The sequence below is a fragment of the Falco peregrinus genome, chromosome W (assembly GCF_023634155.1).
Source record: "Falco peregrinus isolate bFalPer1 chromosome W, bFalPer1.pri, whole genome shotgun sequence".
Taxonomy (NCBI): Eukaryota; Metazoa; Chordata; class Aves; order Falconiformes; family Falconidae; genus Falco; species Falco peregrinus.
In genome coordinates this window covers 18,625,171-18,647,295 of record NC_073743.1, presented here as the reverse complement: position 1 = coordinate 18,647,295, position 22,125 = coordinate 18,625,171, and the positions used below count along the sequence as shown (strand labels likewise).

At 39.6% G+C, this 22,125-nt stretch overlaps 1 protein-coding gene across 4 annotated transcripts in view; it reads right to left on the bottom strand.

Moving 5' to 3' along the window:
* Nucleotides 1-22,125, bottom strand: part of ARK2N (arkadia (RNF111) N-terminal like PKA signaling regulator 2N) — a 55,097-nt gene that overhangs the window by 24,940 nt on the left and 8,032 nt on the right. For all 4 annotated transcript variants that reach the window (XR_008745041.1, XM_055792607.1, XM_055792610.1 and 1 more), the window contains exon 2: nucleotides 5,330-6,146. Coding sequence is in view for 3 of the 4 variants with exons in the window: in XM_055792607.1 (XP_055648582.1) it covers nucleotides 5,330-6,053 (724 nt within the window). In the remaining variant the exon portion in view is untranslated. The remainder of the gene's footprint in view (nucleotides 1-5,329; nucleotides 6,147-22,125) is intronic.

The window sequence follows — 22,125 nt, the reverse complement described above, 5'->3', positions numbered from 1 at the left end:
AATAAGTGAAATCATTGCACAACCTAAGCAAATATTTACTAACAAAAACATAAGGCACTAAATCTGTATTGGGATTTCACTGGGTACATGAAATTACAGTATTACTTGAACACTACGTTCTTTTTAGGAGATATTTAAATGAGGTATACATAAATCCTTCAGTGACAGCTAAACAAAGCCCAGGATTATTCTCTTATTTCTGTGCAGTAGCAATACATCAGGGGTCAAAAATGTTCTATAAACCTCTACTTTTTAAAGTCTTCTCTCCCATCTCTTTACCTATCAGACAGACTGGAAATTCAGCATTCAGGTCCTCTGCTCAAAAATAAATTCCTTTACAGCAACAAATTTACATCCCTCCAACTGCACTTTAACTAAAAGTAATTAAGTAAAATGATACCTTTTTCCTAAAATGTGGTTCCTTTTGTATAGTCAATCTTTTTCCTCCCTGAAAAAAATATTTCTTCTGTTCATATACTCCTGATGTTGAACATCCAGTATGATACTGTTTATTTGTCTTTAGTCAGGGATCTTATCCTAAGTTCAAGTCACTAAATGGCAGTCTTTCTGATTTCCACAGCCTAGACAGCTTTAAGACATGTTGAGTAAGTTTTAATTGCAATTTAAATAAAAACTATCGATGGTGATACACGAGACAACCTAATTAGGCTTTGAAAGTCAAGAATGAACTAGCATGGTGAAAGCTGACAAAATTGTTTTGTAAACTGAAGAAACTATTTATTGAAACATATATTACCCTGAAACACTATTTTTAAAAGGCATCATTCATAGTATAAGTACAATTTACAGTTGCAGCAAATCAATGTTTCAAGTGCTTCCCTCGCAGTCCTTAAAATAAGCCTTACTCAATCTTTTCTTTACTGGTGGCCTTCAGGGTTAAAGAACAACAAGCCTAAACCCACATTTTTATTATATTCAAAATGCTATCATTTATCTGATTGGCCCCTTTGCTATCTGTAAGCTTACAGCTCTATAGTTTTTGAAGTTACACCAAGTTAAAAAGTAAAAAAATTTGCAATCACAAAGGCATCAAAATCCAAGACTTATTTTCAAGACAATACCTCCTGCAAAACAGCACCTAAGAAGTGCTCCAACACCATCTCTTCATGGGAACTATTAAGTAGTATCTAAATAATAACCAAATCCAAAGTTATTTGATTTAGGAAGTCTGACAGCTTAACAATTTAAGACAATACGGTGTATCTACATTCTAATTAGCAACGGTGGAGTCCTCTGAGTTATGTCATTTCCAAATTAGTATCTTTCTGCAAATTGCTCCTAGTATTTCCCCCCACCCCGTTATATTATTGCAGGGGTCCTCAAGCTATGGCCCGCGGGCCGGATACGGCCCCCCAGGGTCCTCAATCCAGCCCCAGTATTTACAGACTCCCCCGCCCCCCCTGCCAGGGGTTGGGGGGGGAAACCAAGCAGCCACAGATGAATTCCTGCCACTTCATCCGCGCCAGCCCCCTGTTTAAAAAGTTTGAGGACCCCTGTATTATTGTCATCCTGAATTATTTCAAGTAAATTAATTCCTTGCAAGATGCTTCATCCAAGATCTATGCATAATTCTTCGGAGGAAGTAACCTGGCTGAGAGTCCCTCACACACACTCTTTGGATTTCTGCATATTAACATTTATTTTTTTCTTTTAACAAAGTGTGCTACAACACCTTTTCAACATCAGTACTCAAATTTTTAAACAGATTTTTGGAAAGTCTAAAACCCCCTATTTCAATTCAGATTTTTCTGAGTTGCAGAAAGCACAATGGCAGTGAAATGCCAGTATTTTCATATTATATTTGAATTTGTAAAAACTCTTCCTTACAAGGAAGTGTTTAGACAGAAATAAATATTGATTTCCAGCCTTGCTCTCATGCCAGTTTCATTCAGAGTAATTTGCATGGTCAAATTTCAGATTGTTTATAAAGGAAAAACTTTCAACAGCAGCAGGTCTAGTAGAACCTATTTCAGGACTCAAAGACCATCCTCTTATGCCATGAATGCTACCTGGTATTTAAGAATGGTAAAATCCTAAATGCCAACAGAGAGGCTCAATCATTAAAAGATAAGAAATTGGTCTTCATCTGCAATAATTTAAAAAATCATGGCATTCCCTGAATTAAGGAGCCCAAGATTATGGCTGCTTAGGTCATTGAAAAGATTCTCAGTAGCACCCATGAAGTTTAGACTGAACCTGTATTTTCAGGTGTAAATTAACACCATATAATACATTCAGAATAACTTAACATATATTGTGCTTAGCTCCTACTAAGCTCACAATATTTGTATTGAAGTATCACCTGTAAGACCTCAATTCTTTGCTCTTCAATATTCCTTGAGAAGAAAAACAAGCCTGCCAGTATTTTAATCCACATTACATTTGTGTTCAGCAGAGAGACCTGACTACTGCACAACTGCTCAGTTCCCAACTTCATGGCATTATGTATTTCACTGAAGATTTTCCTTACCTTACTAATTTAGCCAAACATTTCAGAGCCAGTGATGTGGATGCTTTAAAAAAAGTAACTGCACTATTAAAATGGAAAAGGTTTAGTTACACAACATGAAAAACTACTGTGTTCTCAAACGTGGCACCTCAATTTGCAGACCATGTGCAAGTGAACTGCCTCCTGTAACGCTGCACACGTCGACAGAAGGTTAAGGGCCAGACTAGGTATAACCTTCATACATGAAAGCCACATTAACTTGTCACTAAAAATTTTAGAGTATCTCTGTTGGCAAAGCTACTTTTCAGGCAACAGACATTTGAAAATCAGTCCCAATAATAGGCGGCGTTGAGACAGTTTACCAACAACACAGTTGAAGCGCCCAAATACAGTAAGACCAGGGGGAACTACAGGCTACCTGTAAAATTCTTCTGCATCAATGTGTACAGACTCTTTTCAAAAGTAAAGGCAAGAGGTTTTTTTCATGCTTTTGTCTTCCTGACAGATGCACTGTAGTTTCTTGATGTTCACATTCAAGTTAAGCCTCTTAGCTTTTAACCGTGCACAGAGGACACTCACAGCCTGAGTTTCCAGTAATGCTTTTTGATACCCTGTATTACTTGCTACCCACATGTTCCCTAAGTTTTTAGGATATTCACAGTGTAATGCTAAGTGCACTAAAATGGCTTTCTAGTCCAAAAAAATAAACTAAGTACTTTGCCAGTTCCAAGAAGAGGGATTGCAGATGGCATGTGAACCTACTGCTGTGATGGAGAGCTGGGAGTCCTGCTCAGACTCACAGATCCGCTGCATCTGTTAAGACCACAATGCTTCTTCATTAACCCACAAGTAGCACAGGATACATTTTTGGCCAACCTCGTCCTTACCTCTCTAGAGAATATTTTTCTCTTGTACTTGAAGACCATTTCCCACAAACCAAGTTGTTTCTATTTAAAGGAAAACCGCAATGTGGCAGGTACGCATTGCATCTAATTCCAAAAGGACAGATAAGAATTTTTAATGTCTTAAATGTAATTTAGTATCAAGCAGATGATACATGAGCTATGAAATAAGAATAAAAGTCATTGTTCCTCAGAACGGTTTTTGCACTCCCATATCTTGCATTGCAGGTAAAATTTGGCCTTGGTGTGATCATCACTAAATAATCAAGTTATTTTGTGCACTGCAATGGGATGTTTTCACTGCAGGCATCTCACAGTTAAGACAGAGAGCTCAAATGCAGAAGAGTCTAGTGACACAGAAAAAGTACCCTAGAGCGGTTTCAGGTCTCTGCAATGGAAGTCAGAAATCTAAGCAGATCTGAAAATACCCTGTGGTGCCTTTCTGGGTCACAAGGTACTTTTATGACTTAAAAAAAGAATATAACCTGGGGGATTGATTATGTGTGTTTTGGGGTTTTTTGGGGGGTGGGGAGGAACCTGTCCCAAAACTCAATGAAACAGCCTTCTTTGACAGGCTCTAAACCAGGCTTTAATTGCCCAGCAAAGTGTAAATATAGTAAATAAAAAGGCACAAATTTATGAAAGCTAGAAGTTTGACTAACTACAAAATGGGTAAAAATAATTTTAGATCTCTATTAAAAGTTTAATACACAATAATTATAGGAGAACTATACCTTTCCCAGACCTTCCAATAGTAAACATAAACTTCCTTTGTGCAACCTGCTTCCTGGCAATATGTGGGGGGAAAAAAGCCAGTTCTCATGGTGACAGAATCATTCACCATAATCAAGTCAGTTAAAACAGTTATTTGTAAAATCTGCTGCAAATATTTTAAATAATTCATCAAGCAAACATTAGTTCAGCAACTTCAGACTAATTATTGCAGTTTTCCTTTAAATGTTCTTGCCCTGTGTAAACTGAGATTTATCAAAAAAAATCCTCAAAAAGACTTCTAGCACAGAAGGCAAAAAGGCATGTAACCCAGTAAAAATTGGCAAGCCAAAACCTTTATTTTGATGCGAGTTTATTTTTGATTGCCATATGATGATGGTTCTATGGTATAATATGCTGCAAAAATAATTCACACAAAATCCTGTCCGCGGCACTTGGGCTGATAAAGTAACAAAGACTCAGCAGACAAAGAACTTGAAGAATTCGTCTTTCTTTTGCTAATAAAATCATGACAAGACCCCTATAATTTGCTGCCTCCAATCTTAACATGGATGTGTCAGAAAATTAAAAATATAGAAATTATAGATCCTTACGACATAAGAAAATGGTAACAGCTTTGTCTGAAATGCTGAAAATTTAGGCGTGGATATAGCCAGGGCACCTGTGTAAACAAATTCATATTTATGTCCTAAAATAGGTAACCAGCTGCAATCTGCAAGGATTTACAATAAGGCTAAGTAGGTTTGTCATGCACTGAAACAGAGAGCTGAAAGCACAGCAGAAGTGCAATAATGAACAGGGCCTTACTGTAACACAGGCAAGAGGTATGCCACGTTATTTCCAACACAGCTGCCAAGCTGTGGTCTTAATATATTAAAGCAAAGATGGCCACTTATCTTAAGAATCATCACCATCTAATGGGATTTGACAGCACTGATAGGAGTTAATATAGGCTTACAAAGGAAAAGATCTGAAAATTCCAGAATTCAAAGATGGTCCTTCCTCCAATTTACCATTTCTATGTTTTGTTGGTGTGCAAAAGTGCACTGAAACCACAGAACTGATTTTTAAATTTGCCCATGTCTTGTTAATATACTGCAGTCTTCAAATTTACACAGAGCTGCAGTTCTCCTGGTTTTTCTCAAGCGTCACTCATCTAATTTAGCATGACAGCTGAGAAACGATGTCAGATGCGTTACAGTTCAGTTTAAAAAACATCCTCTACCTGGTATCTCTGCAGTGATTGTCTTGCTGCTCCCTGAAACCTCTTCATCATCATCTGAGGAACTCGTGCTTGAGTCACACGTCAGGTCACTATCACTGGTACTGCTGTCCTGCAGCAGGTTGTACTTCTTGCGAGCAGCTGCTTCCCGTTTCTGTCTTAAGAGCCGGATTCTTTCTTTGTGCTTTTGGCTTCGATGACCTTTTGCCTTGGTAACTCGACCATTCTGCTTATCACTAGACTGTCGGTTTTTCTTGGCAGCCATTGTTGAAGTTTCACTTTCGGACCTGGATCGCCTGGATTTCCTCCCAGCTGCAGCCCCAGACACCGCAGAAGGGTCTCCCTCTACAGCAGCTTCAGCGTGACAGGGCTCATTGTCTTCTGTGGAAGACAATGTATCTGAGTCAGCCAAATGCCCACTGGAAGAAGGGGAAAGCATACAATGATTAGAAGAGTCACTCTCGTAAACTCGACCACCCGGTGGCTTATCACTCTCCGTAGATGCTAGCTGAGACTCAGAGGAGTCTCGCCTCAGTTCCATCAGTAAGCAAGGCATCGAAGAGACCACTGCAGAGTCTGCTGCAGTGGGCACGTTATCTTTCTGAGTTTGCGTCTCCAGTTCTATAAGTCCATCTTCATCAGGAGCAGTCTCTTGCTTTTCAGAAGTCTTTGGTGGAACTTCTGAATCAACAAGTTCTTCTGCTTTTCCCACTGCCTCCATCTTCATTTCAGAACACTAAAGTCCTCCTGGTCTCAAAGCATGGAGCACGTGGTCTGGAAGACCGGGTGAAACAGATATGGACTTCAACAATACAGCAGCCTGCACGAGAACAAAACAGCAAGAATAATTTACCCAGATAACTCAATCCTGTTCTTCACAGTATTACCTAAACAACTCACTGCTTTCAATTACAGACAGTATGGTTCAGTATCATACTGGTTTTCTTCATTTACTTTTTCCTGGTGAACTCATCCAGTTACACCAAACTACTCTTCCTTTTACACACCCATGAAAGACAGTACTGGAATCACGTTAAACATGGTTCACCTCACTAGAATAATCAAACCAGATCAGAAAATAAGAAAAATCTTTCTAAACTCTTACTTTATAAAATGTAAATCAATACATTTAAGCAACATACGCTACACTTCTTTACCTAGAACTTTAAAACCTATTTTAATGGAGAATTGTAGTCTGCATGAACAATGCCAGCCTGAAAATTCCCAGACTTCGTAGTCATCCACCTGAACAGACCAGAATATAGTTCAGTTTCCATATCTATGAGAAATCTACTTTCAGTTGAACAGGACCTCAACCTTATAAAATTACAATGGATTTATGGTATTTGCAGACTCACAGTACCAACATGACACAGGAGAAATACAGTCACTTTGAGCAGACACCGAGCAGCTGCTGAACATTATAGAGCAAGACTACACATACCTTCCTTTGCCAGTGGAACACCTCTGCCAGTAGCTTTTATGTACCAAAGACGTATTTACAAGAAATGCCATGAAGCAATACTAAATTGTTGTAGAGAGGGGGTTTACGACATCTATGGGCAATGTCTTTAGATGCATTAGCTACATGTAACACAGATTTGTTCTCAGCAGAGAACCACTATGCTGGTGAGTCATGTAAAGTCTTTTTAGGAGCATCTAATTCACCATTCAAGTGCTCCCCGAGTGTCTCCCATACAAGTCCTGGTTACATGAGAACCTACAGGCTGACCTAGTTTCTCTCAAATCTGCCAGGAAAACAGCACCAAATAGTATGGGCTGCAAGCAAGAAACAGTATCCACCCACACCAGTATCCTACATTTTACTTCAAGTTATAATTTAATAAATTGCATTGCTTCAGTGCAAATACAAAACCCAAGCTATTTATCTGATTGATAACTTGTACGTTATCAACCCAGAACTACCAGAATGAACTTCAGGGAAATTTTGTTTGAGATCAATATTTATCATTTTATCTTCATTATTCACACTTTGCCTTCCATCTCAATTTTCACCTCAAATTCCACATAGAATAAAGATCTTTCATTACCACAGTCGCTTATAGGTGAATGATATGGAACAAATAGTTTATGGGTTGAGAAGTATTGTAAACAAATTTATGGCACTTCAAAAAAAGCGTAAACAAGAAGCAGTAGTGAGATTTAATCTACTGTTTAAAAAAATGCATTTCTGCAGACAAGGGCAATTAGTACTTGAGCAGCACGAGAAAGCAAAGATGGTTCAAAGATTTTTCTGTACTCTGATAAACCTTCCTCAGTCTCCTGAACCACCCCCAATCTGCCTGTAATTATATATATGTAATCATATGCTGCTTCCCCCAGCTCCAGCTACAGCACAGAAGGTTACCTCCCTCCTTCTAAAAAGTGCTGTGAAAGGCTCAGTGTTGTTCTGTCTGCCCTAACCCACTTTGAAACTTCATTTTTAAAGAATACTAAAATAGAGTTCATGCTTCTTTCAGGCTAATGAATGAAATGCTGTATGGTACAAGGTACAAATATTTATGGGAGAGAAACACCAGTTAAGGAAAAAAGCTTAGTTAGTACCAGACAACACAAGAAAGACTGAGATGACAACTCTAGGTCTGCTAAACATGAAAAAAAAACCCACACCAAATCAAAACCCCAAACCCCAAAGCAATAAGCCCAGTATTTTACTTCCAAAAAAAAAAAAAAAGAAAGAAAGAATAAGATACATATTGAAAAATACAGGAACATATAAAGAAAAATGTTTGCCAATACTGGGTAAAACCCTCTTGAAAGTAACTTAAAAGAAGAATTTCTGGAGATGGCAATTTAATGTAGGCAATAAATAACATGTAAGAACCAATTTTTTTCCAAGGCCATAGCACAGCATCAAACCTAGATGAATACACAAGTTCTGAGACATAAATGCATCTCAATACTGTAATAAAATCAGTATTTCTACATATTTCATCTGCAAATTTACAGTATCAAATAACTCTCCTATTACACAGGTAAGTAAAACACAGCTTTGACTACTGAATGACTGGCCAAGAGTTTTACACAGTGGGATATGTATTGTACCTGCTAATGCAGCTCCCAGCTTCACTTGGGTCACGCACTTTGAAAAGAAAAATAAATTTTCTAAGAGTTTTGAAATGTACATGCAAGAAAATATTTGGCCGCTCACATACCAAAAGAACATTAGCTGGGCCGGAAGAAATGTATTTAAGTATTCACACTAATAACTGCAGAACAGCTTCTGCACTATTCATCATTTTAGCCTGGGGAACACAAAGAACACAGCTCAAAACAAAGCTAAAGGGCTGCCAAAGTGAACTAGGGATTATTATTTTTTTTCCACAAACATTCTACTTGGGAACATCATCTACTTCACAGCTTCCAAAGGGATTAAGAACACCTGTACTTTACCTTTCCATCCCTCTAGTCCAGGGGTCCTCAAACTACAGCTCGCGGGCCGGATACGGCCCCCCAGGGTCCTCAATCTGGCCCCCGGTATTTACAGACCCCCCCCGCCGGGGGTTGGGGGGAGAAACCAAGCAGCTGCAGATGACTGCCTGCCACTGCATCCGCGCGCCGGCCCCCTGGTTAAAAAGTTTGAGGACCCCTGCCCTAGTCTATCATCCAGAAAAAAATGTTTCATCTACATGTTGCCACCTTGCTAACAGTCTAATTACAATGACTTAAGATTATTTTTTTTATTATTAAGTAGGATCTTACTTTTACTACTCAAACCATGCTGGTTTGATCTCCCACACAGTGATCAGTGAATTGTATTTGCAGTGAGAAGGCAGCACAGGGACTAGTAACTTCACAGAAGTGATCTGGTCAACATTGAAATGTGTTTCTGCGTGTGTGGAAAAAATAATTGCTCTGAAAGGTTTGTACTCTCCAGGTCCCTTGAACTGGCTATTTAAATGTCAACAATTCCAGTATTAGTATGTATATTAAAAAAACTTCATATTTATCTTAGTGGAAAAAAAAGTTTATTGTTACTCAGACTTCACTGCAGGGAAGAACACAAACAGTTCAGGGGGAAATATCGACATCAGGAAAGCCTTGTCTCAAAGAAAGAAAAAATTTACTTATTCAGTTTTACTTGAGAAATGTATAGTATACATCAGAGGGAAGAAGAGACTGTGCTGAAAAACTCCCATTCCTCTCTTGCCACTCATTTTTCTAGTAACAATACTAGAAAAGGCACTCTCAAGGTGATGCTATAGAAAGACTAGTTTTTTACTTAAATGATAACATGGTACTGAAAAATAAGTTGTGATGCTTACAAGACACAGATGGATACTTAATTAGACATTGCTCAGAAACATCATTCTCCTTTTTCTGAAGCACAGATACTGCACTGATGATTTTAAAAGGAAGTTCTGTAAAAACTTCTGTGCTAGATTTTTTCAACAGAAATTATTTTATTTTCCAGTCACACACAGAATACACCAGTATGCAGAAGCTATTAAATATCTAACTGTACCATTACCTGGAAAATATTTTCAAATTGTGGACTCATTTGTAAAGGCACAGAATTTGCACACTATGAAACCCACGCTTTAGTGAAGAAATCCAGAAGGCTTTTGAAGGTCAGATTAGCATAGGCAGCCCAGCCAGTCTAAGAGTTTGCTGCCACTAACAGGAATGGGGTTTACCCCCTACTTTTTTACCACCTAATGGTGAGTGCACAATCATATTCCCTCCTTTGCACCAAAACTGGCTCATCCTTTCTTGGGTAGATTTACTTCACTAAGCCAGCAGAAAAAAAACCCAGAAAAAAAGTAAAATTTTCTGCCAGTGCTGGCAGGAAGGAGGAAAAGGAGGGCAAGCGCAAACCATCTCTTTAGAAAAAAAACCAAATCTGATTAAAAACTACCTGCTGTTTGGTCTTATCACACCCTGAACTCACAGGCTCTGACTAGCCACAGGAGAGGGTACAGAGTGTTTCTTTTGACAGCACTGTTTGCTCTGAGAAGAAACTTTTGAAGATAAAAAAGTTACTAAAAAAAATTAAATGCAGAGGCGTTAACAGTTTCCTAGAGAACAACTATCATAGAACATATGCTACTAATATACTACTGCACAGAGTTATATCAAAAGTGGCATGCATGCTCTTTATCAGTCAATAACTGGCCCCTCATACCTCATCCTTCATAATATTTTTGTTTGGTTTGTTCTCCGTAGATGTTCTTCTTTATACCCATATATTTTGCAACGTCAGAAGGAAATGAGTTTCACCCAAACACATGAAAAGGCCTGAATTACTTAATAAACACCATGACACCCTAACCTTAATTGTATGTTGTCCTTTTAGGTGTTATTGAACTGATTAATGATAAAGAATGCCTAGCTTATATGAAGCAAACCAGTTGCTCTTTTCAGCAGCTGTGGATATGACAGATTCTTACTTCAGAAGTGCTAACTTTTTCACAGCAGCTTGCTGTTAAAAGTTACTTTAGTTTATTACTGACACATTTCCTCTTATTCAGAGTCCGAGAGACCACTTTTTTCCTTGCTTTCAACTGTAACACATTCTTATGCCAGTTCTAGCAACTGTTTAAATGAAAAAAATTATCTAGCAGAACTTACAATGCCATTTTAGCTAGCGCTGAAAGAAAATTTTGAACCACTTACTTCCACACATCACTAGCCATTCATTCACAAGCTGTAATTTAAAAAAAAAAAAAAAAATAAGAGAGAGAAGTGGCACCTACATTTTTGCAGAAAATTGTAGAGGGATTTTTAAAAGAACTGAGGACATATGTTACCATTGTCCGGGTTGGACAACCCAGGCCTGTTAGTTGAAACTGCAGAGCAACTTTAAATTGTCCTGGGAACAAGCAGTGGGAGAAGGAAGACAAGCTATGCACAAACAAGAAGCCAGGTGCAGAGCAAGTCCTGGGAACCACGGAATCAGCACACTCTCATCGGCACACTCTGATCAGGCGCCTGCAGCATGCTCACCAATCAGCGACACGGACGCCCACGTGGCCAGAGACTTTTATCCAATCACCTGTGTGTAAAGTCGTGTGAGCGGTCGGTTTAAGTTATAAATATGACCTGTTTGTTTAATAAAGTGAGCACGGCATGTAGCCATATTGGTGTGATTGTCGTGACTTGGCCGACTCTCCACGAGGGACCCTCTTCAGAAAATAATATCAAGTACATTCCTTAAGCTTTTGTGACTATGAAAATGAAAAGATTAAGTCAAACTGCACTGCTGCACAGCAGTTAGCTGTTCAGAATACACAGCTAACTCCCAAGATCCTTCCAGAGCATCTACTACCTTACTGCTCCAGCATCACAGAAGTCAGTATTTTCATCTAAATCTGAATGTTTTCGTATTTATACAGAACTAAAGACTATAGTGGCTCATACTTACATAAACAATTATTTCCATCACCAGTGGATTAAATTATCTCACATTTACTAACATAACTGAGCACAGATGGAATAAATCAAGAGGTGTGAGAGGCTAATAAAATTAGGTAAAACTACTGATTTTTTTAAAAAATGTAAACCCTCAGGCAAAGCTCATCAAGAACACTGATTCAAACACTTGATAGACTATGTGTCTAAGGATGGTGGGTTGGGAAAGGACAGAAGCAGCACATGAACTAGATACTGAAGAGTTGATAATAATGCACAAGTCCACTTCATAATACAGGAGAAACTTTTGGCAAAGACCAAAGTTATGCCCTCTTCTGATGGAGCGCCACATACCTCTGAGCATGTGAAGTCTCAATGATTGTCCACTTCTGAAGCTTCACCAAAACCCTTTGTAGCTGTATCTGCGTGTTGGTTGCACTTTTTTTCTACTCAAATTGCCTTCCTTTCCATTAAAAGCCAACACAGTTAATTCAGCAAACACACCAGTGGCATTCTAGTACGAATAACACTTACAGATATGCCCAAGAGCAAAATGTCTAAGTAACTTAAAAACTTATCAACCCAAATAATTAGACCTCTATCAGAAAAGATTATTCTGCACCCAGACAAATACAGAAGTACTGATGCTTTCTGGGCTTTCCAACTGCTGTCTTTTGGACTCATCACCTCCCCAAGACACCATACATTCTTTTTTATTTTCCTGTAAGTGTCACACACATCCATGCACTTAGAACAACAGAAGTGTGGCCAGCACTCAATTTAACTCAAGACGGTTGACTCAGCTCTGTGTGGATGTGTGTGCACGATGCTCTAGAGCAGATTTTTCATAACACTAAGCCACCCACACACAGATACCATGCAATTTATATAGTGTTCCTTTGAAAACGCTGCCCTAAAGCTGACTCTACTGGCATACAGTTCTACCTAAGGCACGTTTCTGGGAGTGGAGCTGGCTCTTTATCAGATGATTCATAAATCAGGCCCGGTAGCAATGTAGCAATCCTAAAGAATAGGACCCTTCACAACCAACATGGTAAGATAATTTCGGTGCAAAACAAAAGAAAGGATTAAACTAATGCTGTGTTTCAACTGGTTTTGCATAAACAAGCAAAGGTTAAAAACAGGCTGCTCCTACTGAGTGCTCAACAGGCTGGATATACAAATTATCAAAGACTGAATAAAAATTACAAGTGTTAAAACAAAGGTTTGCAGAGCATCCTTTACAACCCTTAAAAGCAAGGGTTCTTCACCATAGCTAAGAAACAAGACTTTACATTTAAATACAGTTTTTTTCGTTGTAATGATTAATGCACATATTCCACCTCTTTCAAATGAAAAGTAACTACCAGCTACGGGTTAGCTAACAAGCCTGCACACAGGCTTCCAGAAACATTCACCAGCTCCACTGGAATCCCACAAAAAAAAAAAAATAAATCAGAGTCCTCATAAAAATAAATTCGTTAGTGAATAATGGGCCATATATGATTCATTTAAAGAACGTGTGCTCATGTTTACCTGAGGAGACCCTTATTGTTGACTTGAGGATGTACTAAATATTTGAATGGGTGACATAGGGAGTGTGCTAATTGTCCAGGCACAAGATATGTTAATGTTGTTAACTTGAAGATATACTAAATCCTTGAATGGGAGTGTGCTAGTTGTCCAGGTGCGAGATATGTTAATAAGTTCCCGGAAAGTTAATGAATAGACATGAGTGACTTGTATAAAGAGGGGGCTGAAAGGTTCCCTTGGTGTGCATGACTTTGGTGGAGTGATCCCCCATGCACCCAGCGCTGCTGAATAAAGATAACCTCCGCTCACTCCAATATTGGTGACTGATTCTTTAAATCAATTTGGCGACGCAGATGGGAGCTCCTCTGCTCCGCTGCAGGACCCATTGAGAGTGGGGAGTCCCTAGGGTACCCCCGGGGATTTTCCTGGAGGGGCTCCTCGTCTCATCTGGATCACCGCAGGAGCAGACAAGGACTCCATCTTGCGGAGCAAAGGTACTATCTTTATTCAAATATTATATTAATTTAAAATATTATATTTATTTATATTTAGAACAGTACTGTTTTGTTCTGGATATTTCTGGTTCTGGGGACCGGTCCATCTGTAAAGCTATCCGTAAGTCATAAGATTTCTGTGTGCTTATGCAGGATGGCATATGCTGGGTAGCTAGCACCGCAGGCATACAGCTGATTTTGATCTGGTAATTTATGTTTTAGTCTGAAGACTAAAACGTCGGGTAATTTGGAGTCAATCCATATACATAGGATTGATATTTGATTCTGTTCTGGTATTTGTTTCGATATTAAGGTAATATTGGAACTCTGATTCTGTTTTACTATTTGTTTCAATATTAAGGTAATATCAGTCTGGAGACTAAAAACATTCAGTGATTTGGAGTCAATCCATATACATAGGATTGATAATTATAGGACTAATATTAATTGTTGTACTTTATGTTGTAAATATAAGAACATTTCTGTATAAGGTGTGAATGTCGGTGTGTGAGTACTGTCTTGAGCATCCGAGGGGTGAGTGTAAACCTCTATATGTTTTAAAGTGCATATAGTATAAAGAATTATTGAGTATATGGTGGGGGTTGCTGCTTAAAAACAAAATTAATCTCTGAGCAGTTACTCTGTGCTGTTTTGGCATCAATTTGGCAAGCCAGCCAGGAGAACTCTCCACCAGTGCTAGAATCCAGGGGCCTGGGGACCCTCAGGGCCCCCAACTGCATCTTCTGTCGGCAAGACTCCCCTACCCCTTGGCTTCTCACACAGGTGAACAAGGACTTCTGCACAACATAAAAGGTATTTATATTTATTCTTTGTTTTGAATATTTGATTGTCTTAAGATTTGATTTTACCCCATGAGACGAAAGACGGGATGCCGTCTCGCAGGGTTGAGAAGTGACACCTTCTGAAAAGGGTAATAGCCCTATATAATTGTCTTAAGATTTAGGAAGCTAAAAACTTCCTTTAGGTTGTCTTAAGATTTGAAGAATTCCTAGAATATAACAACTGAAATAGCGCTCTGTGTCTTGTTTGTTCTATGTGTTGTCTTGTTACACGTTCAAAATTGGAGTTATGAAACGTATGTTAAAAAAAAAAATATTCTGGAAATTCTAGGCAAATAGCTGAAAACTTAACACTCTGCTTAAGGCCAGAAAAAAATTAGAATCTGTTTTTTGGCAATTGTTCATTGAAATGCGTACTTTGTGTGATAACGAGAACTGTCAGCGTTCCTATGATATGGAGAAATAGTGTGAAATGGGGACAATGGACATCGATCGAGATTGTATATGTCTGCTCAAGGAATGTGGGTATGGTGACTGGTCATGGGTGTGGTGTCTGGTCACATAGGCACACAGCTTTGAGGAGACACCTACCCTTCTTCCTCTAACAAAGGGGCTATTTATAAAAAGGATGAGAAAAGGATGAGAGACATTCCAGTGTTATCTAGAGGAAGGGAGTGCTAAGTCTTGCTGGAGAAGATCAGATGGTCACAAGGACATGAATCACCTACAAACCTGCAAGACCACCACATTGCAGGCAAAGGACTGATAAGCTAATTAACATACAAAGCGAGAGTAAGCAGGTTTAGGTAACGAATATGTATAGGCGTTAATTGAATATTCATTTGTTTTATTGTACAAATGTGAGATGGTTCATAACTTCGGGCATGCAGGCTTGTGGAGGAGCGATCCCCGTGCATCTGCGCGCAATAAACATACCTACTTTATAACTTTCGAGTTATAGAGTTTAATTCCGTACGTCAGTTTGGCGAGCCAGGCAGGAGGATTTCTGCTCGGCCGAGGGACCAGCTGCGGAGCGGACGCTCCTAGGCGCGCCCCGGGAGATTTCCTCGGAGGAGCCTCCTCTTCTCAGCTGTTCACCCGGGAGCAGAAGAGAAACCCCTGGATCCACGGATAAAACGGTATGTTTAGTAACGGGGCGGCTGGTGAGACGCACGGAGACGTCCGGCGCGCAGCGTAGTCCCCAGGAGGAAAGGTACCTTGGGAGGGGGTTTGCTGACCAAGGGGTGGCCGCTAGCGATCTTGAGGGCAGATCGAGCAAACCCGAGGTGACTGCCATTCCTAAAAGCCCAGAGGCCTCGTGACGGAAAGCGGGGGGCGGGACGGAATAAGGCGGAATCTCACAGGAACAAGAGGGACCTCACAGCAAAAGGGAAACTTGTGTGTGTGTGTGTGTGTGTGTGTGTGTGTGTGTTGGGGGGGGGGGGGGGGGGGGGGGGAGGAAACCATGGGAGTAACAAAACCTTAAATACTTCATAAAGACCTGGAAAGCTAAAAACTTCCTTTAGGTTGTCTTACGAATTGGGGAATTCCTAGAATGTAACAACTGAAATAGCGCTCTGTGTCTTGTTTGTTCTATGAAAAATATTCTGGTAATTCTAGGCAAATAACTGAAAACTTAACACTCTGCTTAAGGCCAGAAAAAAATTAGAATCTGTTTTTTTGGCAATTGTTCATTGAAATGCATACTTTGTGTGATAACGCGAACTGTCAGCGTTACTAGAGCTGTACGTAAGCGCACGGTACCTTGTAACATACTGCCTGTGTGACTGAGGGCTGCCCGGAGAGTGTGAAGTGTGTGAGTGTCACTGCGAAGCAAGTGGGGAGTCCCAATCTGTGTGTCCGTGTTCCCCACGAGGGGCCGGCCAGAGAGGGACGGAGCGATTGAAAAATCAATTTATGAAGTGTTGGAATGCGTAATTAGAATTAGAGCGGGAGGCTGTGGGCAAAACATTAGAGCTAACATCATGTGGAAAAAGCACGAATTAACCTCTGCCCTTAGTGTCATAGGTGCTGTCTGTATACTCGAACAAAGGGTGGCAAGTGTCTAAAATATATTATCTCCTTTCAAAAGAAAAAAAAAAAAAAGAGACCAAGAAATAAGGCTAAATAACTAATACATTGTAGGCAAATATATCAGACTTATTAGGAAGATGGGGGGCAAACCGAGCCAAGAAATAAATACCAAAATACCCCTGGGATGTATTTTGAAGCATTGGAAAGAATTTGGCAGAAATTTGGCAGAATTCCCGGAGGAAATTTGAACAAAGACGACATTTTTAAAATAGTCAGAATTGGTGGCCTTTGTATACATTAGGTGATGGTGAAAGATGGCCACCTGAAGGAAGTCTTATATTACAACACAATTTTACAGCTTATGTTGTTTCTTCATAGAAAACAAAAGTGGGATGAAATAATGTGTGCATGTGTGCAGATATGTTTGTGTGGCAGAAAGAGTGCGGGATTAACATCACCTGATCTTTGATTATGGCTCTAGAAAAGGATAGGGAAAAAAAAACTGAGACCTAAACTAGAAGGATGATCTTGTTGAAATTTTTGTGTTAAAAAGCTCAGGTTGTGGTTCCTTCTGTGGAGCAACCAGAATGAAACACGTCGTAAGATAAAAATTTGTACTGATGTATGTAAAACCTGAGGCGGCAGGGGTGGGTGGGGGTGGAGAATCAAAGACCTTGTGAAAGTGTTAAAGTATTGGGGTGAGTTTGTACAAACCCCCGTACCCCCTCGAAGGTGCAACTGAGTCATGCTGGGATGCATGGCAGGGTGTTTGCTGTTTGCCTGCGAAGGCATGATATGTAAGAACACAGACTTAAAGCAACAAGGAGCAGATTTGCATTCAGGGTAAGAAAGAGTCAAAACAGAAGTGCTGTTGCAGAGGCAGGCTTGTGTAACCTGCAGAGCAGGAACAGCATCTCCTGCCCCAACCCTTCTGCTGGTAAGGAGGAGGGGGTTGCTGTTGCTGACAATTGAGCAGAAGGACCTGACAATGTCACCCCGATTGCTGCAGCATTTGCAGTACAACAGGACCGGTAACGGCCCCTTTAGGGCAGGCAATGGGTCTGAGGAGAATAAAGGTGAATCTTTGATGGGAAATTTAGATGTTTGAAAGTTGGTTATGAAAGACTTGTCAGGATGATCTAATAGGACTAGATAAAGGTTCGAGTTACTAGGTAAGCATGATACAGAAAAGTTGATAGAAGGAACAGGGAACGTGTACAGAAGGTAAGAGAAGAAGAGCTGGGTCGTGCTAAACTGGTAGAGGAGATGAGGCAGAGACAGGAGGAATGTCAGGCAGAAGTGAAAGAGTGAATCCCTCTCCTATGGGACCGGATCACTGCGCATATTGTAGGGGAAGTGGGCACTGGAAGCGAGATTGCCCTAAGCTAAAGAACCAGCAAGGGGTTCTGGTGAACTAGGGACTAGGAAAAATGAGGTGGAATTTTAGTGAATACAAACCCAACTTATTTGGTGTTAAACTTCAGTAAAAAAAAAAATAATTTGTTACAGTTGTGGGAGCTGCGGGCCACCAGGAAAACATCCTGAAACCTTTAAAGTACAAACTAAGAAAACAAATAAGAATGCCAAGATCACCAAAATCTTTGTTGGGATGAGATTTATTAGAACACCTAGATGTTTAAAGAAGGGGAAATGAAACCAAAAGTCAAAAATAATCAATTAATTGAAATACTGAGCTTATATTTAATTAAACAGAAAAGAGGAAAAGAGGACCTCCCTGAAGAAATCTTTAACCAGGTATATCTGGGAATAAATTCCAGGAAAGGCGAAAAATGCTTTACCTGTTACAGTAAAAATGATAAGGGGGAGGCCTGCCTAGTTCAGGTAAAACAATATCCCTTGGTCAGCAAGGCTGTGGGGATATTGGCAGAAAAAGTGAAATAAAATACACTCTGTAGTAGATCTACTAATGTAAATCTGTGTGTTTTGCCATGACAGTGACTTGTTATGGGATGTGCAGATGAAACTCTGCATTGACAACGAAGTACAAGGAATAAGGTTGGTCAGGTGCCTCCTACCATAGTCAAGGGCAAGACTGGGTTGGCCTCTGTGTTTGCCACCAAGAAGAATCTTGAGCTGTTGGCTGCAACCCAGTAGGCGTTGAGCAGTGGGAACAAATGCCATGCCAGACCTTGATGTGAGGAATGGCCCCTCTGTTATAAGAGGGTCATCCAGGAAGGAAGAACATAAGATGACACACTGGGGCACTGATTTGGAAATTGGAAACCGCCTGGCCAACCATGAGGCCAGACGAGTAGCAGAGGAGGTAGGAAAGGAGGAATTATCCTTAATGCCAGACGATAAAATCCAAACTGTAAGTACAGATCAGGAGCCAAACTATTCTAAAGAAGACCTAAAGCTAATTCAGGACATGAATGGTAAAATAAAATTAAATAAGTGGGCTTATTTGGCAGATGGCCGTATAGTGGTACCATCCAATTTAATATGGACCACAGCCCTAACAGAACATAATAAGACTCAATGGGGAGCTGATAAGTTATATAAAAGTCTAAATCAGAAATTGATAGGGCAAAACTTATATACTGTAATAAAACAGCGTAATAATCCCAATGTAGCAAATAGAATAAAACTAGGGAACATTAGTAGAGGAAATTATCCAGGACAACAGTGGCAAGTTGATTTTTCCAAAATCCCAAGAAAAGGGGGGGGGGGTGTGTGGTGTGTGTACCGATATTTATTAGTTATGACTGATACATTTTCAGGTTGGCCAGAAACTTTCCCTTGTCAAACAAATAAAGCAAGAGAGGTAACGAAGGGATTGTTAAATGAAATTATCCCCTGCTTTGGGGTTCCGGCAACAATCTCTTCTGATAGAGGTTCACACTTTTGTGCCAAAATAATACAAGCGAGTACAGTATTAGGAATAGACTGGCAATTACACACTCCTTATAGGCCTCAAGCAAGTGGGCAAGTGAAAAAAATGAACCATTTAATTAAACAACAGATAGCAAAAATAGGACAAGAGACAAGTCTAACTTGGCCCAATCTCTTCCCTTGGCATTATTAAGAATACAAACTAAACCAAGAACAAAGGAGAATTTGAGCCCTTTTGAAATATTATACAGGAGACCGCACCAGTTACAATTTGCTGGAGAAGATTTAAGGCAGTTAGGGGAGGGATATTTGTGTGAATGTGTGAAGGCCCTCCAGGGACAATTAAAAATTATAAATAAGCAAGTATTGGGAACAAGGGCCAGAGGATTAGATCAACCAATCCACTCCTTTAAATCTGGTGACTATGCATATATAAAGACTTTTTCAGGGAAACCTTTAAAAGAGAAGTGGGAAGGACCCTATCAGGTGCTGCTGACAACCTTCACTGCTGTTAAGAGAACAACCAGCCTAGATTCACTACTCTAGGATAAAGAAGGCTCCTGAGAAATCATGGGCCATCACCCTGGCAGGACCCATGGGACTACAGTTCTTTAGACCCTAATTATAATAGGGTGATCCTCTACAAGAGAAGTGGAATGGACCCTATTGAGTATTGTTGGTCATCTTTACTCCAATTAAGATAAAGGAGGAACCTGATATTGACGGGTAAAGAAATCTCTGGAGACACAATGGACTGTCAAAAGGATCAAGGGATATTTGTGTAAAGTTACTCTGATCTTGATTGTAACAGTTGTAAGGATTTTAGGAACTGAAGCATGGGTAGACAATACCAGTCTTCAAACATTGCAAATAATTGTTAATGCTATGAAAGCTAAGGAATGCTGGATATGTACCTCTCTTCCTAAAGGAGGCTTGGTAACACCCCTGTATGGTGTGGCCTCTCAAAACTGGAAATATCTTGATGACAAATGGCCTACCTGGCCAGACTTTTGGAACAAGTCAGACAATGGTGGAGGATATTGCCTATTTGATAATAAAACATATGAGTTGGGTTCCAGATTTGATTTACAAATATTAAGCCTAACCACCACAATATTTATGAAAAGTGATAATAACTGTCGTTGGAAAGCTCGAAGCAAGACAGGGGGAGCATGTCCTGGCAACCCAGGGCAAAACACTTGTTCCCAATCTGATGGATGGAATGATTACTGGATGTATATGTAGACCAAAGTAATCAAATTGAAAGAGATTTTCAGAAGATATGGAACAGGTTTCAGATTTTACATGAAATTACTAAAGATGATTTATCATGGAATTTTAAGGCTATATGGGACAAATTAACTTTGTGGTTACCTAACCTGTAACTGTTAAACCATGCTTTTGTTATAGTATTCCTAAAACTATTACAATGAGTATTAATATGTGCATTACTTCAATGTTTTGTTTGGTGCTGTCAAAGAATGATCATAGGGCATAGTGATTTTTTATAGTTGTAAAAAATTACAATAGTTGTTAGAAAAGGGGGGAATGAATAAGGGGCCATATATGATTTAAAGAACAGTGTGCTCATGTTTATCTGAGGAGACCCTTATTATTAACTTGAAGATATACTAAATCCTTGAATGGGAGTGTGCTAGTTGTCCAGGTGCGAGATATGTTAATAAGTTCCCGGAAAGTTAATGAATAGACACGAGTGACTTGTATAAAGAGGGGGCTGAAAGGTTCCCTTGGTGTGCATGACTTTGGTGGAGCGATCCCCCATGCACCCAGTGCTGCCAAATAAAGATAACCTCTGAATAAAGATAACCTCCGCTCACTCGAATATTGGTGACTGATTCTTTAAATCATTAGCATACAAATAAAGGCACACAGGGTTGGCTGCACTTAGCCTTCTAAAATTCTCATTTCTTTCTCACAGTGAAACCATTTTTCTCAAGCATGCAGTGATTTAAAGACTACAATGCTCTCTACTCTAAAAATTAGAGGGGGCATATTTTTATTACTATCTGTTCCTAAAAATTAAAGGAACTTGCTCTAAGATTTTTCATTATTCTTTCAACAAAACTAGTGACAGAAATCAATGCTAGGATAGCCATGCTTCATTTCTTTTTCTCTCTGCCATATATTAGCTTTCAGAAGATCACCCTACTGAGGGCAGTCACACAGATGTACCATCTTTTTCTAAGATTTTGAGTTTAAAAAAATTTCTCACTTTACCTATCTATTTCTGTTAGTCAAAGGAATTTTATTTTGTGCTTCCTCTGCTGGTTCATGCCATTCTATATAAACAGACAGCCTCTTCTCAAGCAGCATTGGTCTGTTGTTCTACCATGGTCAATAAAGTAATGCTCACATCACTTTAAATTGCTAGAGCATAACCATAACAAATTAATCATGATTTTCAGAGCACTGATTTTCTTCCTATTAAGGCCATTTATCTGAAATATCCTGAAAGTAATCAATCATTGTGTTACTCGCTAATAGCTAGAACTGGCAGATCAGGACAACTGCAACATAGCTTTGAAGTAGTAAAGTTATCTCAGCACTGCAGTATTAATTTGAGAAGGGCTTGTGCCGTCACCTGCAAAAATCAGAGCCAGTCCAGCATGGACAGGCACAAACATACCTTGCTATTGTCATGTTTTGGAAATCTTGAAGCAGCAGTGTGTGCCATGGGACAGGGGTCACAGTT